The 23379-nt window shown below is 32.4% G+C and overlaps 1 protein-coding gene across 1 annotated transcript; it reads left to right on the top strand.

The window, feature by feature from the left end:
* The first annotated feature begins 1646 nt into the window (after positions 1-1646).
* Positions 1647-22963, top strand: LOC127711155 (uncharacterized). The gene is made up of 2 exons (XM_052217106.1): positions 1647-1689; positions 17641-22963. The coding sequence occupies exon 2, from the start codon at positions 17648-17650 to the stop codon at positions 22784-22786; it is 5139 nt and encodes a 1712-aa protein (XP_052073066.1). The 5' UTR covers positions 1647-1689; positions 17641-17647; the 3' UTR covers positions 22787-22963.
* The last annotated feature ends 416 nt before the right edge of the window (positions 22964-23379 follow it).

The following is a 23379-nucleotide window of genomic DNA, read 5'->3' on the forward strand; positions in this document are numbered from 1 at the left end:
ACTGATAATCCTTTATTTACCTAATATTGTTTTTAAACCCAAACCTCATGAAATATCTTATTCTGTTCATGGTAAAAAATATACAGAAAAAGTGAATACATGGTTTATCTGTGAAATTGAAACTTATACTGATACAGATTTTATATAATTCCTGTGGTATAAAATACATTCATCAGTGACCATTCCTTGTATTTCTTCATACACTGACTAGGATAATAATACTTATTCCCATGTTGTTTGGTAAGTGGATTATCATACCATAAGTGCATGAAGTATAATCTAGACATGAATTTATTCACATGTTTCACACTACTTCCTGTGTAAATATTTACATGATTAACAAGAACCTGTTGCCATGGGTATCTCCTCCCCATCTGTCAATCACAAGATTTGAATCTGAAAATTCTTGCACCTCAGAATTTCATTTTAAAATGTTTTAATTATTAATTTGATTTTTTTTTCAATCTGTTTAGCTCTCAATAATTCTTGTTTATGTTCCCACCTCTGTACACTTTTTTATAGTAAAAAATGGAAGTAATGAATAAGAAATATCAAAAAATGTTCCATAGACCTAAACCCTGCCTTAAATTTGAATATATTCATATTTTCATAGATTGTCACCCTTTTATACACTAGCCCCGGTCTTTAAAGTAAATCCATTTTATATAAATCAATATATAAAAAAGTCACATTTCAAATACTTAATCAACAACTACATGCACATGCACACATATTAACTTAAATTAGGATAGAGCTAAGCAGTTCATAGCTTTTTAGGAAGCTCAAACTTGTAAGTCTTAGTTTTATACGAAACAACCGTCTGGCGTACACAATTGTAATCCTTGTATCTATGATGAGTTGATACATTTGCCTATGATTCACCCTTTGAGTTCACTGTTATTTCTGTTGTGCTACTCTACATGAAAACAATAAAGAGATATGTTTTGTTTTGGTGAGATCGCAAATTTAACTTTTCTTCTTTTTTTATGTGAGGGAGGTCATGATTATAGCAGTTGAACAAAATTGTGATTAAAATTCAATAAAAATTTAAAAAAAAACACGTTATAAATTTAAAGCATCTGAAGCGCTTTTCTGGATTTACCTTCATCAGGCACGCTCAAAGCCGAATATTTAAAAGCCATGGATGTAAATAAGAACCGAAACAGTTACAGAGCTATATGACCAAAAGTACATAAAAAATAGCCAAATTCTTCTAAGGTCAACTTTGCCTGAGGGAGTTGAAACCTCAGTTTCTTTAAAACTTCAAAATTAATAAACGAACAATTTTAGAAAGTTCGTTATGAATGTCATTACGGTAGTTCCGACTACTGAGCTAGGAACCAAACCACCCACCTAAGCGAAAGAAAAAATACAGGTCAGCCCACAGTCATCCTCAAGAGATATGTGTTTGAACGATATATCATCAACCTATAAATAGCCCAGAGCTTTAAAAAAATATTGTAAATACAAAGAAAAGTTAAGATCGACACTTCCTGGATCACCATTTACTATGGATTATTCAATCACTTGATAAAATGTTATCCAGGTATGTAAACAGCTGGAAACAACTGGATTTTCCGAAATTATGTATATTTATAGAATTTGATAGCAGATAAATTCGTAATCATAATATTTCAATGGGAATATGTACTCAGCAGATTTTGTGACTGGAAACATAACATAAAACAGGTTCGTCTATTTCATAACAGATTAACAAACGAATGATTGTTCCTTTTGCTAATTGACATTTTTCTGTAAACGTATATTATTCAACTCGAGCGACGCCCACTTTTCTCTGTTTCCATCAAAGTCAAGATGATATATTTCAAATTCTTGTATGAACTGTATAGTTACCTACACTAGCTAAAGCAAAATGGTGTACAATAACATTGGAGCATTTTTCGTCTTTTTACTTTGAGACAAATTCTTTTTATTCCGATATTTATCTTTCTTTGTTAAAACGTTGAAGAGCTGATCAAACTAAGAAAGTACATAACGAATAGACAAATAGGGACAAGTAATAAGAGCTTGTAATTAGGAAGTTATATTCCGTAGTTTAAAAATAGTTTCAAAACGTTATAACAGCACATTTCACTAAAATGATAGCCGTATGTGTATGCCAGTACTTCGACAGGGTTGGTGTAACCCCCGTGGACTTACAGCTCATCAGCTGAGGCATCTACCAAGTGCTAGTAATAGATTTAACGGTACTAATTTTACCTCACTGGATGCGTATTTCGATAATGTCTTCGGAACTAGAATCTAAAGAAACAACAGGCACGGCTTCCTCGGTCTCATTTTTAGACTTATGCCTCGAATTTGACATAAGCAGTCATCTCAGTACCAGAATCTATGACAAACGAGACGATTTTATTTTTTATATTTTTCAATTCCCCAATTCCCCCACCTCCCCCTCCAAAAAAGCACCCACACTTTAGCAGCAATATACCAACTTCACCTGCATATGGGATATACAATTCCCAACTCAGTCGATATTCAAGAGCTTGCAGCTGCTACTCAGACTTTTTAATAGATTTATCGTATCAACTTCACAAATAATACACGATGATCTTGAGTATTGATTCTGGGTACTGACGTTGTTTATCATTTTAATTACGTGTTATATTATTCTTTTATATGTGTTTGTAAATTATTACTTTATTACTGATTAGTCTATTTTTGCTTATATCCATTTGACGTGGTTCATTACTTGTACATCCCGTTAACGTGCTATGGTAAATTTGTGTATCCTTGTCTTTCGTTTTTGCTAATGTGATTTGTCAATATGCCGTTTTGTTGTTGCTATATTTCTTAGTTTTTATATTTATTAAGATTATAAAACAATGTTGACTGCTGTAACCCTATTTATTATGTCTGTTTGTTTTATTCACACATCGTTGTCAATATAGTGGAAAATTTTGCGACTGTCATAATAGTGAAAAGTTACTAGCTATTAAAACAAGTTTAATCCACAATTTTCTACATAGCAATGCCTGTACGAAGTCAAAAATATGACAGTTGTTATCCATTCGTTTGGTGTCTGAACTTTTGTTTTTGTCATTTACTTTAAAAAGGGACTTTCCTTTTTAGAATTTACTCGGAGTTCGGCATTTATGTTATTTTACTTTCATTGATGTTCGAGTTTTTCGACAACAGTATATATTTCCTTTTCGTATTGGGTATACTTTCAAATCGTCGATTTACAATAAACCTTATTTGTGTCAGACATAAAAACATTTTAGTTGGAAACATCGAATCAAGATATATGGCGCAAATATAAAATTTCAATCCTGGTATCTATGATGAGTTTATTTGAACAATTGCTAAACAGCATATCCAGAAACTTGTTAATTATCAACTAAAAAAGAAACACAAAATACTTGTCACTAAATATAGGTTGCATTTCTGTAAATATAGACAATGCTATTTATTTTAGGAACTCCTTTTACGGCTAAAACTGTGCCACTTTTACTATGAAGTTTCGTGAAAAATTATATACTAGAATCGAAAGTTAATATGCCCTACAACTTTATTCAAAGGTCAAAACATAGGGTTGTGCAGCATATTTCAATATTTATATAACCCGAACTTCTAAGAGTTTAAACTTATATTTAAATTCTGTACTATCCCTCCCTTCACGTTGGGTTACCCTTTTTTTATTTAGAGATTCATGTGAGATAATATACATACTCTTTTTGAAAAGTCAAGACCATCACGCATTTAAACAACACATGTTGCTTGCTGTTGTTTGTTTTATTGTACTGTTGTTTGTATTTTCGATAAAGCGTAAATTACGATTAACGATTTACGATGTTATACGCATCTTTTTTTGTTTTGACTATTTGTGATTGTTTTAATATTACTGGTTTTGTTAAATGTTCGTGTTATTATGAATTGTAAAACATGAGAGGAGAATCTTGATGATTTACTCAACTTTCTTTATTTTTCACCTTCTGTAAATAAACCTTACTTCGATGTTTAATCTATCTAGGTCCTATAATGCATTTAATCTTAAAGTTGCACAGTTTACTTGCACTTCATTTAATCCGTCTTTATCCAAACATGGCGTACCTGTTTAAAATGAATATCCACTCACGCACGTATTCAAGACAAGATAACAAAGGAACGAAAAGCACTGCTATTGAAATCGAAATTGTTATATTTATAGAGATTAAAGGAATACTTTATCCAAATTATTGTATATGGTGTGATGCATAAATATATAGATAAATGATGAATAATAATTATTGGTTATTTTTTCGTTTTTTGTTTTTCTTTGTTACCGCAAATAGATTCTTTAGTAATGAAGTGACTTCTAATTTGCTTCTTTGTAAAATTTATGTTTACGTTACAGGGGATTATAAAGAAATTAGAAATGAAAAATTTCGGCCCGACTGAGTTAACACTTTTGTCTTAAAATGCTTTATTACTTATATGGTAATAATGACAAAATGAACTGTTTATAAAACTTGACTTATTTCGAATTACTAAGGATTTTCTACCTCAGGTATAGATTCCCTTAGCAGTATTTGGTAAAACCTTTTATAATATTTAGGTTTTCCTCAATTTAGATAACTTAGTTTTAAATTATTGTATCAAAGTATTACGTTAATTATGGTAAGATCTCTTAATTGGACAGGCTGTTAATATTTGTGCAAGCTTTCCTTATGATTTTGAAAAAAACGTTTGGAAATATTAGAATATTAATATCTTTCTAAAACCAAGCACGACTCATTTGTCGACAAATGTGGGGGCAAATTATTGAATTGATGTAATATATTTTGAATATGATTGTATATTTAATGAACTCCTTAGTATTTTAATCATAGTATACTGTGTATTCACATCGAAGACTTGTAAGTCCTTATTATTGCTTAGTAGCATAATAACAATGTTATACTTTTTATTCAATTTTGTCGTGTAACGAAGTATGTATGCAGTGTCGTTTGATTTCGAAAAAGATTAGTAAAAAAATTAACTAAAAATTGTGACAGTAAGATAAGAACATAACGACACAAATAACATCTACCTCAGGTATAGATTCCCTTAGCAGTATTTGGTAAAACCTTTTATAATATTTAGGTTTTCCTCAATTTAGATAACTTAGTTTTAAATTATTGTATCAAAGTATTACGTTAATTATGGTAAGATCTCTTAATTGGACAGGCTGTTAATATTTGTGCAAGCTTTCCTTATGATTTTGAAAAAAACGTTTGGAAATATTAGAATATTAATATCTTTCTAAAACCAAGCACGACTAATTTGTCGACAAATGTGGGGGCAAATTATTGAATTGATGTAATATATTTTGAATATGATTGTATATTTAATGAACTCCTTAGTATTTTAATCATAGTATACTGTGTATTCACATCGAAGACTTGTAAGTCCTTATTATTGCTTAGTAGCATAATAACAATGTTATACTTTTTATTCAATTTTGTCGTGTAACGAAGTATGTATGCAGTGTCGTTTGATTTCGAAAAAGATTAGTAAAAAAATTAACTAAAAATTGTGACAGTAAGATAAGAACATAACGACACAAATAACAAAAAGAAATATACAGGTTAACACAGTCCTCTATTTTTCAAAATAGACATGTGTCTCTTATGTCTGTTTGTTTTGTTCACACATTGTTGTCAATATAATGGAATTTTATGTGACTGTCATACAAGTGAGAGGTTTAACTATAAAACCAGGTTTAATCCACCATTTTCTACATGAGAGCTGTATTCTGAACCGTTAACCTCGTGAACAATTATTATGGAATTACCGAATGATTTGGAGGCGATTTTATCAACCATGAAGTTAAAAGGAAAAGAACCAGATTGGAAATGTACCGCCAGTTCTAACCAGGTTACAGTCCCAACTCATATGAATCAAGGCAAAGGACCCAGACAACTCCCAGAAGATATACCATCGCCGTTACTTCTACACTCCATTTAAACCTAGAAGTTAACGTTACAGGATAGATTGTACAGAGGGATTTGACATCGATGGCCTCGACATACTTCGCACACCATCTCATAATTCTCCGATATTCTTACCAGATCAAGAGGCCATTCAAACTGCCTTTGTCTTACAAGAACGGCAAGATACTCCGTACCAAACTCAACCATCCGGTCGGAGCAAGAAAAAAGGGAAAAGAACAGCAGATCCATCACTGTAAGAATAGGTCTTTGAAGTCCGCAATATCTACCAAGAAAGCCGGACGATACAACCCAACATCATCATCATTTTTCATGATTAAATGCCTGTAACAAGTCAGGAATATGACAGTTGAAATTTTTTTGTTCGATTTGTTTGAGCTTTTGACTTTGCCATTTTATTAAGGACTTTCCGTTTTGAATTTTCTTCGGAGATCGGTATTTTTGTTATTTTACTTTTTTCTTAACAATATATCAGACTCAAAATATCCCAGAGCCTTCTATTTAAAATGTTGTGGAGAAAAAATATGAATTAAGATCGGCAACTCCTAGATAAAAAATTACAGTGTATTATTTTATGACTAGACAAAAGGTTATCCAGGTAAATCATTACTGTGATTATCTGGAAATTACTGGACTTTCCGGAGATAATATGTATATATATATAGATTTTGATGGCAGAACATTTTCTTAATCCTAATTTTGAATTTCGGTAGGAATCTGTTCTCAGCCGACTTTGTGACTGGTAAAATAACGTTAAGACAGGTTAGTCTTTTGCATTACCAATTAACAAACAGATGATTTTTTACATTGATAATTGTCTGTAAAGATGTATTATACAGCTCAAGATAACGCCCACTGTCTGGTTTTTAATCAAAGTCTGGATGTTATAAAATTAAATTCTTGTATGCAATGTACAGTTGCCTACATATTTTGTGTACATAAGTCCTCATTAAACCTTGATGATGGCGCGAAAGTATTGAATTTATCCAGTCAGGAATATGACAGTCGTTATCCATTCGTTTGATCTGTTTGAGCTTTTGATTCTGCCATTTAATTAGGGACTTTCCGTTTTGAATTTTGCTCGGAGTTCAGTATTTTTGTGATTTTACTTTTTTTTTTCTACACTAGCTTAAGTGTAATAGTGAATATTTTTATATTCGATCATTTATAGTGTATTTAATTTGAGACACATTCTCATGTGCACTACCTCATGAAACGCCCTGATTTTTTTAAGCGCTGTTAAGGGGTAATTAAATTCCTTCCTTTTTTATTCGGTATTGTTCCTTAACAGCTGGAAGGAATTTTTACAGGGCCTACTTTTACATTTTAAACTTGTAAAGCATTTGTTAGTTCGAATTACTTCTTAGGATTTCTTTTAGTCTAGCGGAAAATCTGTACTCAGTAAAGTCCTCAAACTACAATATACACATACACATTTCAATACGCTTCTCATTTATTGGGATATCAGATTTAATGAACTTTTCTCATATTTTTTTAACATGGTAAAGCTAGTGTACACCTCAAAATTGTTTTATCTGAATTTTTTAATGATTTCGTTAGTTAATAAAGGTGTTTGCCTTTGTTTTATCTTGGAAGTATCCATTTTGTGACCACACGTTCTAATTAAACCTTATTAAACTTTCATTGAAACTCGCAGAATATACATATACAAATTCAATCTATTTTGTTTTATATACAGAATTTTGTTTTTGAGTAAGAATATTTTTGAATAAAAACAGTGTAATTTTTCACGTTTTGAATTCTGATTACTAAGTTTTAAATTCTTGTACACTAGTATTACATTAACTGTGTTAAAATCATTTATTTAGACAGACTGTTAAAATTTGTGCAAGCTTTCTTTTAGATTTTGAAAAGATGTTTGGAAATGTTAGAATATTCATATCTTTCTAAAAACAAACACTAGTCATTTGTCTACAGATGGCGCGAAATTATTGAATTCATTTCAATTATTTTGAAGATGATTGTATAATTAATGAACTCGTAAGTTTTTTAAGATAGTATACTGTTTATTCACATCCAAGACTTGTAAATTCCTACTATTGTTTAGTAACATAATAACAATGTCATATGTTGTATTCACGTATGTCGTGTAAATGTATGTATGCATTGTAGTTTGAACACGAAAAAGATTAGTAAAAAAAATTACATAAAAAGTGTTAAAATAAGATAAGAACATAACGACACAAATAACCAAAAGAAATATACAGGTTAACACACATTCCTCTATTTTTACAAATAAACATGTGTCTCGTATGTCTGTTTGTTTCGTTCACACATTGTTGTCAATATAAAAGAATTTAATTCGACTGACATACAAGTGAGATATTTAGGTAGCTATAAAACCCCCTTCAATCCACTATTTTCTACATGAACAATGCCTGCATCTATTCAGGGATATGACAGTTGTTATCCTTTCGTTCAATGTGTTTGAGCTTTTGATTATTCAATTTAATTAGTTTCCGTTTTGACGTTTCCTAGGAGTCGGTGTGTTTGTTATTTTTACTTTTTTTTCTTCACAATATACATGATATATCAGATTTTAAATATCCCAGAGCCTGCTAAAGGTTGTAGTAACAAATGAATTAAGATCGGCCTTTCCTGGATAAGAAATTACGGTGTTTTATTTTATCACTAGACAAAAGGTTAGTCAGATAATGTAACAGTACACTGATTATCTTGAAATTAGTGGACTTTCCGAAGGTAATATGTATATATATATAGAATTTGACAGCAGAAAATTTCTGAATCCTAATTTTGTTTAGGAGACTGTCCTGGCCCGACTTTGTGACTGGTAAATTAACATAAAGACAGGTTAGTCTTTTGCATTACAGATTAACGAACAAATGAGGTTTGCATTGATTATTGATAATTTTCTGTGAAGATGTATTATGCATATCAAGGTAACGCCCAATTTCTGTTTTGCAATCGAATTCTGGATATTATAATTCAAATTCTGTTATGTATTGTTTAGTTACTTAAACTCGCTTAAGCATAATGGTGTATATTTTTATATTTGATCATTTAAGGTGGGTTTTTTTTTCTTTTCTCTGAATGGAATTTTATGAAACTTTCACAGGATCTACTTTTACACTAGTATATCATTTTTTGAGATTTAATTTAGCCTGGCATGAACTCTGAAATTTCGGAACCTACAATATACATTTGAATCTGCTTCTTTTTAATGGGAGAATCAGATTTAATGAAAATTTCTGATAATTTTTTTACAATGTAAAGCGTAAAGCTAGTGTACACCTCCAAATTGTTTTAACTGATTTATTTTATTATTCCGTTAGTTAATCAAGGTTTTTTGCATTTGCATTACCTATATAGTATACATTTTGTGTCAACAAGTCCTCATTAACACTTAATAAGCATTCATTGAAACTTGCAGAATATACAATATATGATGCCATTCTATTTTGTTTTATATGTGTTTTAAATGTGTTTTGGCTTTACTTAGCAAGTCAATGACCTTGTTTTTTTGATATACCTGAGGTGCCCTTTTTTATCTGCGACAATAAACGAAAAACATAATTGACAACAAGAAACAAATGACACCAAGGGGTACAAAGTGTCGTTGTGCGTTTGATTCACTAGTGTTTGAACAATTGACGTTTTTACAAGTTCCTCTGATTTATAAATACGAAATCAATGTTAGAAACAGTAAAGAAAAATTGAAGACTTACAACACTGTTAATTTGATAATTTTTAAGATATAATTTGTTCAAATGATCACTAAGTGTGCATGTATTGTATAAATATTGACGTACGTTATAAATAATAGCACCTCAAAAATAGGAATGTACAATACTAGTATTCCGTTGTAAAGGTTTCTTTAGATACCAGAATAGTTGTCTGATCTGTAATTTTACCAAATGTGTCCCACTCCTGATTTTGACCGATTGTTGATTCGAATGGTTGTAATTTCAGTGGTAGTCGTTGATAGCTGTTAATTGAATTATTTTGAATCATGTCACGGCGGTTTATTTTATAGACTACTATATAGAGTACCGTAGTGGTTTTACTAATTGTTGAGACCATACTGACCGAATTTCCTTTAATAAGGACGGCCACATCTTTAAATCAACAAAATAACACACCAGCGACGGTCTGCAGGACGGTATTTGTTGTATTGCGAGTTCTAATCTACCCGAGCATGAATGGTTACATTTTTAAAGTTATTGACTAGTATAAGTAGGACACAAAAGGTGGCATAATACCTAGTTATTCCATATAAGTCTCTAAATGTTACAGAATGTTATGATTTTTTGCGTTATGTATATGTTATGTATCCTCATATAATTTTTTAAAAAAATAGACATTGAATGATTTTTTTATTGTTATTACTGTCAAAAGATTTCATCCTAGCAGTATTTAGAATGATTGATTGATTATGTTAAACGCTACTTTCCACACTGTGATTGTATCGCGGCGGATACTTTTTATAGGTGTAGGCAGTCGAAATGCAAAGAGAGAACACCTGACATGTGCGAAGTTCGAACTAAAAACCTTAGTTTTGAAAGGCTAATGATACAGTAGATGAACAAGTACCGAGCCCCCCCCCCCCCCCCCCCCCCCCCACCGATTATTTTAAACATAGTATAGCTATATGCAAAGAAAATAACATCGGAATGGAGTAAATATGATACATGTATATCTAAACTGGGGATGTTCGTACGTCTTTCAAAATCAAGGTCTGATGTTATTATGCAATTGAATGAATGTTCTTAACGATAGTCTGACAATTTTTATAACTGGATAACAAAAATACTCCTGAGTTCAATTAAATTTCATACACATACTTTTATATGAAAACCAGTGTTGTTTGTTTATTTTTTTTCCATTATTCTGACCGACAAAATTAATGTTGTTTCATCTTTTCAAACTATTCTTTGACACCACTAATTCGAAACGGTCAGAAAGAACATACCAGCAGTTCTAAACAAAAATGGTTCCTACGCAGGGATGTAGCTTTCACAATATGTTACATAGATTTTTTTTCTAATCTTGGTATCAAAAAAGAGGGGCGATGATACCAAAAGACCAAGTCAAACTGATATATCGAAAATAGACTGACAACGCTATGGCTAAAAAAGAAAAAGACAATTAATAGTACACAAGACACAACATAGAAAACTAAAGACTTAGCAACACGAACCCCACCAAAAACTGGGGGTGATCTCAGGTACTCCGGAAGGGTAAGCAGATCCTACTCCACATGTGGCACCCGTCGTGTTGCTCATGTTATTACAAACCCGGTAAAAAGTCTAATTTGGTAGGTCACATTCGTGAAAAGGGAAGGGGTTGTAGTTACGACATAAGGAACATATCCCAGATCATCTGTGAAACGGTTATTCCATAACGGTCAACCAACCAATCTCATTTGATTACTTATTTTCTTGCTCTTGTTCAGTTTAAATGGGATTTTACTTGAACTGTCAAAACATTTGATAGGTATACAGTCAAAATTTATCAAATGAAAGCTGATTGATTCACTTTTCAACAAATACATGTAATTTTAAACGATTGTAAAGATCTGAAGTATTTTTGTTTTGTACTTCATAAGTTCGGAAACCAGATTGATCTAGTAAATTGATTTTTTTCAGCTCAATACAGGCTAATATAGTGCTTTGACATAGAATGACTCTCACGTTTTGCAGTCAAGACAAAACAACTATGAATGCTTGAAATTAAAGAATTTAACATGGAAAGCAATAAAAAATCAGTGGTGTGCCTCCTTTTTGCCCTCTTCTATTTCCTTGTCGGAAGTTGGGTACAATAGAAAAAATATCGATGTAGGATAAATTCTTAAAGTTAGGGGTGGGTGTAAAATTGGCTGCTAGTTTTGTCATACTTCATTGAAAATGCGTTTGGACTTCCATGCAAAGAAAAGTTATAATATACATTATACTCATGCGAAAAACTCATCAAAGATACGAGACTTATACTTTGGATACGTAGGACTCATAAGTGAGGCTCTAATCAAAACAGATGGAAAGTCAATTAAACAAAATTAACTAAAATTTAATGATTTAGTAGCGTTCATCTGCAATTACATTCATCCGAGACGGTCAGCTAAAATTCTGAATGTCAAAGGTTTATCAGACAAATACGTGAAAAACTTAATGGCTAATAAGGCCCTATAAAAATAGCCAAGCCCATATAAGGTCAAGTCCGAGGGAATGTGATTAAGAGAAAGTACAGAAGCACAGACTTCTGAAAAAGTAGAATAACCAAAAATAAAACGAACTCCGAGGAATATTCAAAATGGAAAGTCCGTAGTCAAATGGCAAAATCAAAAGCTCAAACACATCAAACGAATGAAGCTGATGATATCATCAGGAAGTTATATTCCATATGAGCTTAGAAATAAAAATAAAACTTTATTTTTTTTTGTGTGAAATTAAAGACCTAGAAAAATCCAATTGCACGTGGTCGCTATCTATTTATATTCATATTAATGTTTATATCGGTGTTATTACCGTCGACATTCTTCGGAAGTCATGTCGATGGTTAAGAAGTTGACGTGTAGACAAGAATACATACGAAATATCGATACATACTATCGAGCCCATGTATTGTTAATTGTTTATTTTAGACTTTTTGTAATTTGGATATACACATTAGTCTGTTAAATATGAGAATTCGAGTCCAATCGAAGAACTTGCATTTAACAACTTATGTCCCTTTGAGTCGACATTATTGCGCTGAATGTTTAGTATTTCACATATTTGCATGAAATTTATAACGTGTTGTTTTCCTGTTTATAGCACTGTGTCGATACCTTTTCTGGTGGCCTATCAGTCCCCCAGGGTATCATCGGCTCAGTCGTCAGTACTTTGGTACTGACATAATTTATATTAGACTTTCAAATTGTCTTTCGTAAATTTTAAAATTTTAAGAGAATAAAGTTTCAACTTCTTCTTGCAAAACTGACCTTAGATGGATGTGACTATTTTTTTTATGTCCTTTTCGGTCATGTTCATAGCTTTCCAACGGTTTCGGTTCTCATACGCCCTTGGCTTTCGAATATTCTGCTTTGGTCATCCTTGAAGAAAGTAATTACAGAAAAGAGCTAAGGGTGCATAAAATTTAATAACGTGTTGTCTTCTTTTAGGGTATGGTTTTATCCTATTCAAACTAAAAAAAAAAGAATAAAATGCTTACAAGTACACTTATTAGGTCGCTATATATTTTATCTCACAATTAACATTAACAAACTTCTTATCCGGAAGTGCACCCTGTGGATTTCTTTCCTGTTAAGTTTTCTGGCACTTCTCTAACTAGACAATTTAATGTCACTGTGAATGTGTTGTGTATGCATTACCAAACTGTTTTCCGTAAAACGTTTGCAACAAACATCACATTGAAAATAAGTCTTAAAAGATGATTCCACTCGTATATGGTCTACCTTGTGATTGCAAGAACATTTGTTTATTTGTTATTATATATCGAAATGAGGCCTGACGTCAGAAGAAAATTTTAAGAATGATGAGATATACGATGCCCCGATTCGTTTCAATGTCATTAAGCTGTATTTAACGATTAATGAACCATGACTCATTGCGCAACGCTATTCAAGACAACTAAGTACATTCTGATGGAAGTTTGATCCTTGCTTATTTCAATACAGTCATACATATTGAAAAATGTTAAGGATGTTCGCTATTCTGTTTCAAAATAACAAGCTTTTTTAAAGACTGTTATAAATTGATAGTATATAAATACAGGAACTGAAAAAGCAGACAAAAATGTAGGATCCGTGTGCTTGTTTTAGAGATATAAGACATTGGCGAGAAATAATTCTCTCTAGATTTTTCTTACATTCAACATTGGCACCCTTTTTCTTTCAAAAATTATGAAAAAATAACAAGGATTTTATAGGATTTTCAAATATGGCTTTTTAAACTATTAGAAATAAAATTGTAAAAAGAAAAGTAAGGGTTAGCGGGGAAAAGTTTTTAATGACACTACATGGATAAAACCAGAGGATTCCGAATATCTGGCAAAAATTCAAAGACAAGAGAAGCGAACATCCTTAAACAGATAAGGCTTATAAGTTATATGTATCAGGCGCGTGTGATGATTTATTAATTTGGTGTAGAGAATCACTCACATACTATTATTGGTAACTACAGTTTTATATAATAGTCACAATACACGGATAATCAATCAATGGTTTTGAAAGTAGAAAAAAAGAGTTTACTTGGTTTTAGAATTTGCATGTTTATTTGTGTTTAACATACTTTGTAGGATGGGGATTCGGAGGGTCAAGAAAAAAAAGGGCGATAATCAGTGTTGAATTATGCCACGCATATTGGCTGTTCATCAAGAATTGTTAAACATTAAAGCTTTTCACCGGATTTCAATTGATAAGTTGTTAAGATTAATGATAAGGATTCAGTTGCCTAAGCTACTGTCTACGAAGACAGAACATCAACTCTTAAATTAGTTCCTTTCAGCCTCCATATTTACTGCAGAAACGAGGGCAATAGCAATGGCCCTTCAATTTAATTTTAACTTCAATTACAACAACATTTATTACTGATTCACTTTCTTGTTTAAAGGCAACTGAACGTGTTAAAATCAGAAACTCTTTTAACCTTGTAATTAAAAAAAACTTCATGTTATTATTTATCTTAATACAAATAAAATATAAGAAAAATAATTTCTTTTTGTATGGTTTAGGGCCAGGGAATTCATTAAAACACAGCTGTTGAAAAAGAAGCGACAAATTCTATCTGAGACTAGATATTAATATCTGATATACCATATCCTCATTTTATACTTTGTCATATTTGCCACAACGTTCTGACATTTAGGCTCGCAGTGCTCTTCAATTTCGTGTTTTATTTAGTCTTCGAGACTATTTGACTGGAGCGCCCTTGACGTTTCGTCAGCGATGATATCACCAGCCGAGTAGTAAACAATAAGGGGTGACATGAAATTTCATTAAGATGGTAATTTTTTGATTTATTTTTCGGTTTTTAAAATTTTGTACGACTCGAAACAAATATGGTTTTCTACCCCATTGCCATAGAAGGCATTGGTTGTATTAAGCACAACTTTTCAAATTATGACTTACAATGTGCTTCACATTCGTTTTTGGTTTGAACTTCTAATTTGTTTTATTTTGTGCTACTGATGAGTCTTTAAAGATGAAGCTCGCGCTTGGGATAAAAGGTTATAGCCTAGTATTTCTGATAAGTGTGTAGATATAAGAAGATGTGGTAAGAGTGCCAATAAGACAACTTTCCATCCAAGCCACAATTTGTAAAAGTAGCTGTTTATTAGACAATATGTTTTTAATTTACGACAAACAGACTTCGATAAAAACACTAATAATCTTATTTAACCAGGCACGGCTACATTATTAACATTGGATTAAAGTGTCGAAATGATAAGTGCGCCATATCTTGATGTCACATAGGTCATACTAAAATGACAAAGGAGTAATCTACTGATAAAAACTTTAGCCTGATTTCATACCTCTCAGTCTACAGTTAGAAATATTTTATAAGAATGTCTAGACTTTGACGATACAATGAAAAGAGAATAACATGTTGGATCATTTATTCTAAAGTCTCGGGGCAACCAATATTAAACTTCGTTTTAAAGAATTCAACTTGTTTCATTTAAGTTTGTTAAACAACATTTTAACTCTTTAATTGATGATGGTTTAGTAATTGTTTTATGTATTGGAACAATAATATACCTTATTTACCTATATATTGTTCTTTTTTAAATATTTGCAAGATGATTTCCGTCGTGATATAGGCAGTGTGCGCTGACCCGGCGTAAAACACTCACCAATCAACTAAGTCTCTCTTGTGTATGTCATTAAACAAAGATATAGATAAAAATGTCTACTATCAAAAGGACTGCACTGAGATATAGGAAGATGTGGTATGAGTGCCAATGAGACAACTCTCCATCCAAGTTACAATTTATAAAAGTAAACCATTATAGTTCAAGGTACGGCCTTCAACACGGAGCATTGGCTCACACCGAACAGCAAGCTATAAAGGGCCCCAAAAATTACTAGTGTAAAACCATTCAAACGGGAAAACCAACGGTCTAATCTATATAAAAACGAGAAAAGAGAAACACGGATGAACTACATAAACAGACGACAACTACTGAACATCAGATTCCTGACTTAGGACAGGTGCAAACATTTGCAGCGGGATTAAACGTTTTAATGGTACCAAACCTTCTCCCTTTTCTGAAACAATAGTATAACATCACAACATAGAAAGGCACACTATAAAATATCAATTGGAATGTATTAATGCAAAAACTAAAACTTTAATGAGTGTCAGCTGAAGATAATGTTTAAAACACATTTGGGTTGATATATCTCAATTGGGTTTTATATGCATTAACAGCAGACGAACAAAAATATTATATCGAACCCGAGATTTACTCTACAGACCATTATAAGGACATAAAGAATTATGCATTTATGACAGTGCACTGAAAATCTACAAATATCGAAAAAATTTGGTGTTGATGATATTAACCATTCACTACATTTATTGTGTTTATTGAATCTTTAGATCTTTAAAAACATTTATTTTCGTCTGTAAATTTATCTCTTGTCTATTAATCTTAAGTTGCCTTTTACTGAAGCTGTTAAATCAGTTATTCTTGTGAGACAATCCTTGGCACCTTAAGTATTTTGCATAGCGAAAATTACGGATGAAAGATCTAAAAACTGTTAGAGTCAAAAAGATTGACAAACAATTACATCACTTGTCAAACACATTATTTTGAACAGTTTCATGGTTATAATATAGATACATCGTCTTAGATATATGTGTTTTAAATTTTCATAAGCTGTTTAATATAAACATTTAAATTGACGTGTTTTCGAGCATCAGGAAATAATATAATTTCCACCAAAACAAGAACAATATGGTTGATAACGCCCATATTGGAATCATAGTTCAGTAAATTCAAATGTCAGAAGTCAAATTAGATGCAACATGACTGTTCAAATCTCATAAATCCATAAAAGAGATAAAAATCAAGATAAACAAAGACTGAAGATCCCATGAATTCCAAAATGCACAACAGTATGTGCTTCAGCAGATTGTACATCGTTGTTGCTATGCAAGCAACATCCGGCATGCAAATCCACACTAGTTAAAAATATCACAATCGGTATATTTTATTATTTGTTTTTCTTTTTAGTATTTAGTGGACTGTTATTTGCCTTTTCATTGACTTCGTCTGTTCATTCTGGTTTTTTTTCTAATAATGACTTATGTTGTCGCCTTCATTGGTACATTTTTATTTTTTTACAGAGACTCAGTTGATTTGCTCTTTTGTCATATGGTACGGGTTCTTATTAATTAATACAAAGTGTTCGTGGATTTTTTTTTTATTTTTCTTGGATTCTGTAATTTTCCATCGTCTTTCTTATTATTCACTTATATATCTAACATCTCAACACAAACGACACCTAGAAAAATAAGCATCGGCATGATCGTAAAGTTTAATAACAGGTCCATTCTTGTCGATCTCCAATCATATTATCATAGAATATATAGCCATAATAAGTTTGCTGTACGAAAGTAATCAAAGACATTCAGGAAAAATAGAATTGTAATTTTATGCAAAACTGCATTTACAATTTCTTGGTATATTGATAAATACTTTGTATTAATTTAAAGTTGATTTACAGGTTAGATATGGCCAGCAGATACGCACAATTTTCTGAGACTGCTCAACTACTTGATAGTTTATCTGATGACGATCTTCCAGAAGAACAAGAGAGTGATGTTGACCTTGAGGAAGTTTTGGCTGAGATGAGAGAGTATGACATACAAGAGCCAAGACAGGACATACTACAACATAAAGAAGTATATAGCAACCAATCAGGAAGGGCAGACGCCGATCCAGATTCTGATTTAGAAAATGCTATTAACCAATTAAAAGGAAATGAAAATTATCATGATAAGAGTTGCTCCAATTGTTCGAATCAAAGGAAGGTGATGAATGTCTCTAGTTTCAAGAAAGGTCAACACATATTAATGCCAGGGCAATATTCGACAATATATGTAGACTTAAAGCGAAGACTTAAGAGGGCGTATGACCACCATGCCATTATTAAAGACATTAAAAGTACAATGGGAACATGTATTACAATGGTCCTTATACATTTTACATATAATAATGGAAAAATAGGTGTGTATGAGGAAACCAAAGAGTTTGATTTGAGAGAAAAAGATATATCCATTGTAGATTATATTTTCCCAAGATACAAACCAGACAGAATTATTGCAAGAGCAGAATCCATTTTGTCACTGAGAGACAAATTCAAAAAGTATAATCTATTAACATGCAACTGCGAACATTTTGCAACTTGGTGTGTTGTAGGAGAAGGCGAAAGTTTCCAAGTTCAAAGTCTGAGACAAAAAATTATGGATGTAGTCGCACGGCTATTTGGTGCTGGAAGTAAAATTGCAAAGGGCATACTCCGTTTGCTTTTCATTTCATCAGATGAAATTGCTGCAAGTCTTCGTATGGCAGTACCAGAACTTGTTTTAGGTGGAGCAGGGGCTTTATATTTCATATATTGCCTTTTAATGACAGCATTTCATTTTAAAAATTACAAAAAAGGGCACATTTGTTGGTCTTGTTTGAAAGGAAAATTATTAGACTTATGGTTGACATTTGGAGTATTTGGAGCGACATCAGCTATAACTTTTCTACTCTTGCATTTTGCTGTTGCTGCAATACCTGGAGTCGCCATACCAGTGTTGATTTTACTCATCTTTTTTTCTGTCGCTTTTCAGATGGCTGTTCCAAAACTACGAAAAGCCTTGAGCTCCCCATTTACTGTTGATCGTGTAAAGGTGACAAGCATAGAACAAATATATATTGGTGATGTCATATCACAGCATTATCATCACATTAACCATGCGGGTATTGTTACTAAGGTCAAGATTACAAATGACAAACAGACAGAGGGATATATTGGTCTTGTTCATTATGGGTCCTCTGGTTGGTTTAAAACGAGACGTATTGTTGAGGAATATTTCAAAATTAATGTAGAAACGACAGATATTTATTTATTGGATTGCACACCTTTGTCTACATTTCCAGCGGATGTTGTTGTTAGTCGAGCCAGAAGTAGAGTCGGCGAAACCAAATGGAGTACATTTTCGAATCGCTCAGATCATTTTTCATTTTGGGCGAAAGTTCAACAGTACGAAAATATAATTTTCGAGGATACTTGTAATGACGAAATTCAAGGACATTTGTCAAGGGCAGAAGCGACACTTTTAATAGACAAGAGAGAGATACATCATATAGAAGAACTACAAAAAGGTGATGTTGTAAAAGGTACTGAAATTGGAACAATTGATGATACCGGTATACTTTCGTCTCTCAGATATTTAGATAGTTCAGATGGACGCAAATTCGAAATAGAGGTGTTCAAATATGATTTTTGTCGTAATATAACTCGCAAAACATATACCATTGATCTGAACATAGTAAGACTGTACGTGCAAATATATAATCCAGCACTTTGCCAGTCTATGGCGCAACGTCTTCAAAACGCCAGGAACATGGAAGACGAGAAAGGTTCGTGGTTAACGACAAAGGGATTTATTCGATATTGCCTTGAAATCAAATTCAAAGAGAATATGCAAGTAACAAGCTTAGGACAGATATGCATTGGTGATGTCATATTACAGCGTTTTAGTTTTCATGGAATCAAATATAAAAGACATACAAGTATCGTTACGGAAATAGAGATCTCAAACAACGACAACACAAAGGGGTTTCTTCGTCTTGTTCATTATTGTTCTTCTACTTTGTTCGGTACAAGAACGATAGTCGAGGAAAAAGTTGAAGTTGACTTAGAAATGTCAGATTTATATTTACAAGACTGCAAAAAGCCTTCTTTTCTACCTGACGTGGTTGTGTCTCGAGCCAGAAGCAGAGTCGGCGAGACAAAATGGGATATGTTCTCTAACCGCTCGCACCATTTTGCCTATTGGGCGAAGTATCAACAATACGAAAATGAGATTATTGATGAAACATGTGATATAGACGTCAAAAAATATTGTTCAACAACAGAAGCACCACGGTTTAAAGAAAAACGGGAGATACATTGCATAAAAGATCTTAAAAAAGGTGATGTTGTTCAAAGCGACGTAATCGGCAAACTTGATAATATTGGTATACTTGCGTCAGTTACCAGTAATAGCTGTGATAGTTCAAATAAAAGCAAATTCGAAATAGAAGTGTATACGTATAATTTTTCCTGGAAGGTATCTCGTAAGAAATATACCATTGATCTAAAAAGGGACAGATTGTACGTGAATGTATATGAACCTATGAAATATCAGTGTATGGAACAACGTGTGCTTAACGCCAAAAAGGCAGAAGATCATGAGGGAAGCTGGTGGACCACAGAGGGATTTATAGAATATTGTCTTGGGTTCAAATCTGGAGATCGTATTGCAGTTACTAGTTTAGATCAGATAGATATTGGGGATGTCATATTTCAGCGTATCTATGGAATTAAATATACGACTCATGCAAGTATTGTTACCGGAGTTAAAATTTCAAATATCAAACAAACAAAGGGACTCATTTGTATAATTCACTATGGGTCATCTCCTTCATTTTGTACGAAAGAGATTATCGAGGAAAATGTTGAAGTGGATTTAGAAAAGTCAAAAATTTATTTATTAGATTGTAAAAGGTCTTCGAATTCAGCCGACGTTGTTGTAAATCGAGCTAGATGCAGAATAGGTGAGACCAAGTGGAATATGTTTTCTAATCGCTCACACCATTTTGCATATTGGGCGAAATTTCAAAAGTACGAAAATGTCAGTAGAGATGATGCATATGATGGAGACTTCAGAATATCATCTGCAAGAACAGAAGTAACACAGTTCAAAAAACAGAGAGAGATACATCACGAAAAAGATCTCAGAAAAGGCGATGTTGTTAAAAGCAATGTAATCGGTATTATTGATACTGGTATACTTACCACAGTAAAAAGTTTAGATGGTTCGATTGGACGCAAATTTGAAATAGAAGTATATAAATATAATTTTTCATGGACGGTTACTCGCACAAAATATACCATAGATCTTAAAAAAGACAATTTGTACGTACAAGTATACAATCCTTTAAATTGTCAGGCAATGGATCAACGTCTCCAAAATGCTCAATGTTTGGAAGATCTAAAAGGTTGGTGGTGGACCACAGAGGGATTTATTGATCACTGCATAAAAATAAAATCTTCAGAGGAGGGGAAAGTGACCAGATTAGATCAAATAGGTGTCGGAGATGTCATATCACAGCGTAGTCATGAAAGCTTATACCCAAATCACATGAATCATAAAAGAATTGTCACTGAAGTCAGGAATATAAATAGGCAAAACACAAAAGGGTGCATTCGTTTCGTGCATTATGGGTACTCTGATTTAACAGGTAAAAGAAAGGTTGTCGAAGAAGAACTTGAAGTTGATATAGATAAATCAAGTATTTATTTAGTAGACTACAAAACGCCTTCCTTTCCTCCTGGCGATGTTGTTAGACGAGCCAAAAGCAGAATAGGTGAGACTAAATGGGATATAATTTCTAATCGTTCGGATCATTTAGCAAATTGGGCTAAATGTCGCCAAAACAAAGATGAAACATTTCGCCTAAGAAAACAAAGAGAGGTACATCACATGAACGATCTACAAAAAGGTGATGTCGTTACAAGCCGTGTATTTGGGGAAATTGGTAATACCGGTATACTTTCTTCAATGCGGTATTTGGATGATTCAAAAACGCGCACGTTTGAAATTGAAGTGTTCACGTATACCTTTTCAAGGAGAATAACTCGAAGAAATTATACCATTGATCTGAATAAAGACAGATTGTACGTGAAATGTTATGATCCTGAGAAATGTACATCTTTTGAACGACGTCTGCAAAACGCCCGAGACAAAGAAGAAAAGATTTGTTCGTGGTGGACGACAGCAGGATTTATCGAAAATTGTCTTGAAATCAAATCTGGAGATAATCGGAAAGTGACCAGATTAGATCAGATAGACATTGGGGACATCATATATCAGCGTTTTCATGGCATTAAATATACAAGTCAGATGGGTATTGTTACTGATGTCAATATTAATAACGAAGACAAAACGAAGGGATGCATTCATCTTATTCATTATATTTCCTCTGCTCTATTCGGCACAAAACACATCATTGAGGAAAAAGTTGACGTTGATATAGAAATGGAAAACTTATATATACAAGACTGCAAAACCTCTTCTTTTCCACCAAACCAAGTTGTTTGTCGAGCCAGAAGCAGAATCGGTGAGTCACAACGGGATATGTTTTCTAAAAGCTCAATTCATTTTGCATATTGGGCGAAATATCAGCAATACGAAGAAAATATTGTTGATGAGGACTTCATTAAATCAACATCAAGATTAGATGTACCATTCTTTTTACAAGAGCGAGAGATTCATCGCATACACGATCTCACAGTAGGTGACGTTGTTAAAAGCAATGTTATCGGAATAATAGATAATACTGGTATACTTTCTTCGATTAAGTATTTGGAGTGTCCAGATGACCGCAAATTTGAAATAGAGGTCTTCACGTATAGTTTTTGGTGGAGAGTAACTCGGACAAAAATTAACATAGATTTAAACGAAAATAGATTGTTCGTAAAAGTATATAATCCTTCAAAATGTCAGGCAATGGAGCAACGCGTGCAAAATGCTCGAGATAAAGAAAACAAGTTAGGGAAATGGTTGACGACAGAGGGATTTATAAGACATTGTATTGAACTCAAATCGCAATGAACACTAACACAAATTAAATATGATGTTGTTTGTACATTTGTGAGCACTCCAGCTATCAGACGTTATGTCTTAGATGTACATACAAATTCGATTGAAATTTAACGGGTTCAAATTTTGTTTTTCCATTTTGAAAATACGATTGAAAGTTTAGTATCTTGTTAAAGTTATGTTCACCTAGTCTGTACTTTGCTTGATGTCTAGTTCTCGTTGTTTTTATAGTATCTTTGATTGAAAGACAGGACTATAAGAACAATTACATCAACTCCTTTATAATCGGACTATTAGGTTTCAGTGGTATTTATAATTATGAATCTGAACAATGGAATTTAATTCTGTTGATTCAACATTTTTGGTGAACTTTTAACTGGTAAAAATGAATGTATAAAATTTGAATTGTGCTAAAAAAAACTTTTTAATGACTTTATGCAAGAAAGTTAAAAAAATATATTGTTCGTGCATTTCATATAAGACGTCAGTTGCTGTATAATCTACAACATTTCAATTATCTATATATTTAACCTAGATATTAATTTGAACATAAAATTTTAATTTAATTTTGATTTTGAATTAATTGAGAAGTATTATGTTTACAT

Source organism: Mytilus californianus, unplaced genomic scaffold (genome assembly GCF_021869535.1).
Source record: "Mytilus californianus isolate M0D057914Y unplaced genomic scaffold, xbMytCali1.0.p SCAF_8, whole genome shotgun sequence".
Lineage (NCBI taxonomy): Eukaryota > Metazoa > Mollusca > Bivalvia > Mytilida > Mytilidae > Mytilus > Mytilus californianus.

Bases quoted from the DNA above. Each gene is read 5' to 3' on its own strand.
- LOC127711155 (XM_052217106.1), top strand. From the start codon at position 17,648: ATGGCCAGCAGATACGCACAATTTTCTGAGACTGCTCAACTACTTGAT.